The sequence below is a fragment of the Chrysemys picta genome, chromosome 1 (genome assembly GCF_011386835.1).
Source record: "Chrysemys picta bellii isolate R12L10 chromosome 1, ASM1138683v2, whole genome shotgun sequence".
NCBI lineage: Eukaryota > Metazoa > Chordata > Testudines > Emydidae > Chrysemys > Chrysemys picta.
The window spans coordinates 340,322,218-340,325,168 of NC_088791.1; the positions used below are offsets into that span (position 1 = coordinate 340,322,218).

General features: G+C 51.9%; 1 protein-coding gene across 1 annotated transcript; it reads left to right on the forward strand.

The window, feature by feature from the left end:
* Positions 1–610: 610 nt before the first annotated feature.
* LOC135980953 (uncharacterized) lies at positions 611–2,749 on the forward strand. Its single transcript, XM_065581753.1, has 2 exons — positions 611–1,547; positions 2,146–2,749. The coding sequence occupies exons 1-2, from the start codon at positions 1,007–1,009 to the stop codon at positions 2,646–2,648; spliced, it is 1,044 nt and encodes a 347-aa protein (XP_065437825.1). The 5' UTR covers positions 611–1,006; the 3' UTR covers positions 2,649–2,749.
* The last annotated feature ends 202 nt before the right edge of the window (positions 2,750–2,951 follow it).

Genomic DNA, 2,951 nt, shown 5'->3' on the forward strand with positions numbered 1-2,951 from the left:
AATCAATGGATTGTCATATACTGTCTTCACCTTTCCCTGTGATACCTGAGCCTGTTTTTCACTTGAGCCTTGGCTGAAGCCTGAGCAACACCACCCAGGGCTGAAGCATGTAACTTAGCTTTGCGGGGCCCCTTGCGGCATGGGGACCCTGGGCAATTGCCTTGCTTGCCACCACCTAATGCCGGGCCTGCACTTGTGACCCCTCTAAACCCATCCTGTGACCCCCTTGGTTGAGAAACACTGATCTAGGTGAGTCGAATACTGCCTGGAAGACCTCTGCGAACCCCAGGGATATGCGTACCCCTGGTTGAGAACCACTGGTTTAGTTATGTCTACACTTCACTTTCGTCAAAACGTTTGTCACTCAGGGGTGTGGAAAAAACACACCCCAGAACGACAAAAGTTTTAGCACCGAAAAGCACCGGTGTGGACAGTGTTTCATCAGCAGGAAACGCTCTCTCGGCAACGAAGCTACCGCCTCTTGTTGGGGGTGGTTTTATTTTGTTGTCAGGAGAGCTCTCTCCTGGTGACAAAGAGCGGCTACCCTGCGTACCTCACAACGGCACGGCTGTAGTGGCACAGCCATGCCGTTGTAAGACGCATAGTGTAGATGTAGCCTTAGGCCTGGTCTACACTACGGGTTTAGGTCGACTTTAGCAGCGTTAAACCGAATTAAGCCTGGACACGTCCACACAACGAAGCCCTTTCTTTCGACTTAAAGGGTCCTTTAAACCGGTTTCTTTACACCACCTCTGACGAGGGGATTAGCGATAAAACCGGTCTTTGCGGGTCGGAATTGGGGTAGTGTGGACGGAATTCAACGTTATTGGCCTCCGGGAGCTATCCCACAGTGCTTCATTGTGACCGCTCTGGACAGCACTCTCAACTCAGATGCACTGACCAGGTAGACAGGAAAAGACCCGCGAAGGTTTGAATTTCATTTCCTGTTTGCCCAGCGTGGAGAGCACAGGTGACCCCGCAGAGCTCATCAGCACAGATAACCGTGATGGAGTCCTCCCAGGATCGCAAAAGAGCTCCAGCATGGACCGAACGGGAGGTACGAGATCTGCTCGCCATATGGGGAGATGAAGCAGTGATAGCTGAACTCCGTAGCAGTAAAAGAAATGGAAAAGTATTAGAAAAGATCTCCAAGGCCATGAAGGACCGAGGCCATAACAGGGACACACAGCAGTGCCGCGTGAAAATTAAGGAGCTACGGCAAGCTTACCACAAAGCCAGAGAAGCAAACGGAAGGTCCAGGGCAGAGCCGCAAACTTGCCGCTACTACGCGGAGCTGCATGCGATCCTAGGGGGTGCAGCCACCACTACCCCAACCGTGTGCTATGACTCTCTCACTGGAGAAACACACAGGGAAGACGGTTCGGGGAACGAGGAAGATGACGATGGAGGTACTGTAGGTAGCTCACAGCAGCAAGGAAGCGGAGAAACCGGTTTCCCCAACAGCCAGGATATGTTTGTGACCCTGGACCTGGAACCAGTAACCCCCGAACTCACCCAAGACCCTCAGGGCACACAGGAGACCTCTGGTGAGTGTAACTTTGTAACTATTTGTAAACATTACAAAAAAAAAGCAAGCGTGTTTAATGATTACTTTGCCCTGGCAATCGCGGCCAGTACATCTACTGGAAAAGTCTGTTAACGTGTATGGGGATGGAGCGGAAATCCTCCAGGGACATCTCCAGAAAGCTCTCCTGGTTGAAATGGGGTGATTTTATTAAGGGGACATTCAGAGGCGCCCGTTCCTGCTCTTCTGACCAGAAATGTTCCCCGCTGTTAACCACGCGGTGGGGGGAGGGGTGAAGTGATCATCCCAGAGAATCGTGTGGGGGGGGGGGGGGAGGGGTGGTTTACTTGTGTTTGTGTCGCATGTTAACCGGGAAACCGCAGCCCCCTCCTTTTACATTGAAACCCCATTTTAAATGGACAACCCAATTCATCCTTGATATGGGAAATGCGCTGCTGTTTGCAACCTTTCCCGCATGTTAAGAAGGTTAAAAAAGCCAAAACACTGTGGCCTACGATGGCTGCCTTCAAGCCGAAATATGCGACCTTGTAATGAAAGAGTGTACCCATTGTTCTCTAAAATGTGTCTTTTTTAACCACCTCTCCCTTCTCCTCCGCCAGCTGCAAATGTTTCTCCTTCGCAGAGGCTCGTGAACATTAGAAAGAGAAAACGTAGGACGAGGGACGAGATGTTCACGGAGCTGCAGATGTCCGCCCACGCTGATAGAGCACAGCAGAATGCGTGGAGGCAGTCAATGTCGGAGATGAGAAAAGCCCAATATGAACGAGAGGAGAGGTGGCGGGCTGAATCGCGGGATGAACAGAGCAAGTGGCGGGCTGAAGACGATAGGTGGCGTCAGCTTGCAGACAGACGGCAAGAGGCAATGCTCCGTCTGCTGGAGCATCAAACTGATATGCTCGAGCGTATGGTTGAGTTGCAGGAAAGGCAGCAGGAGCAGAGACCGCCGCTACAGCCCCTGTGTAACCAACAGCCCTCCTCCCCAAGTTCCATAGCCTCCTCACCAAGATGCCCAAGAACACGGTGGGGGGGCCTCCGTCCACCCAGTCACTCCACCCCAGATGATCGCCCAAGCATCAGAAGGCTGGCCTTCAATAAGACTTAAAGTTTTAAAATGCAGTGTGTCCTTTTCCATCCCTCCTCCCCCACCCATCCCAGGCTACCTTGGCAATTATCCCCCTACCTCTGTAAGGAACTAATAAAGAATGCATGAATGTTAAAAATAAATGACTTTATTGCCTCTGCAAGCGGGAGGGGAGGGTGGGGTGGGGTGGTTGGTTTACAGGGAAGTAGAGTGAACCGGGTCGGGGGGGGGGGGGTTGGAGGGTTCATCAAGGAGAAACAAACAGAAGTTTCACACAGTAGCCTGGCCAGTCACAAAACTCGTTTTCAAAGCTTCTCTGATGCG

Coding starts and splice junctions, on each gene's coding strand:
- LOC135980953 (XM_065581753.1), top strand. CDS start 1,007: ATGGAGTCCTCCCAGGATCGCAAAAGAGCTCCAGCATGGACCGAACGG. Junction 1,548..2,145: donor GGGCACACAGGAGACCTCTG/GTGAGTGTAACT, acceptor CTCCTCCGCCAG/CTGCAAATGTTTCTCCTTCG.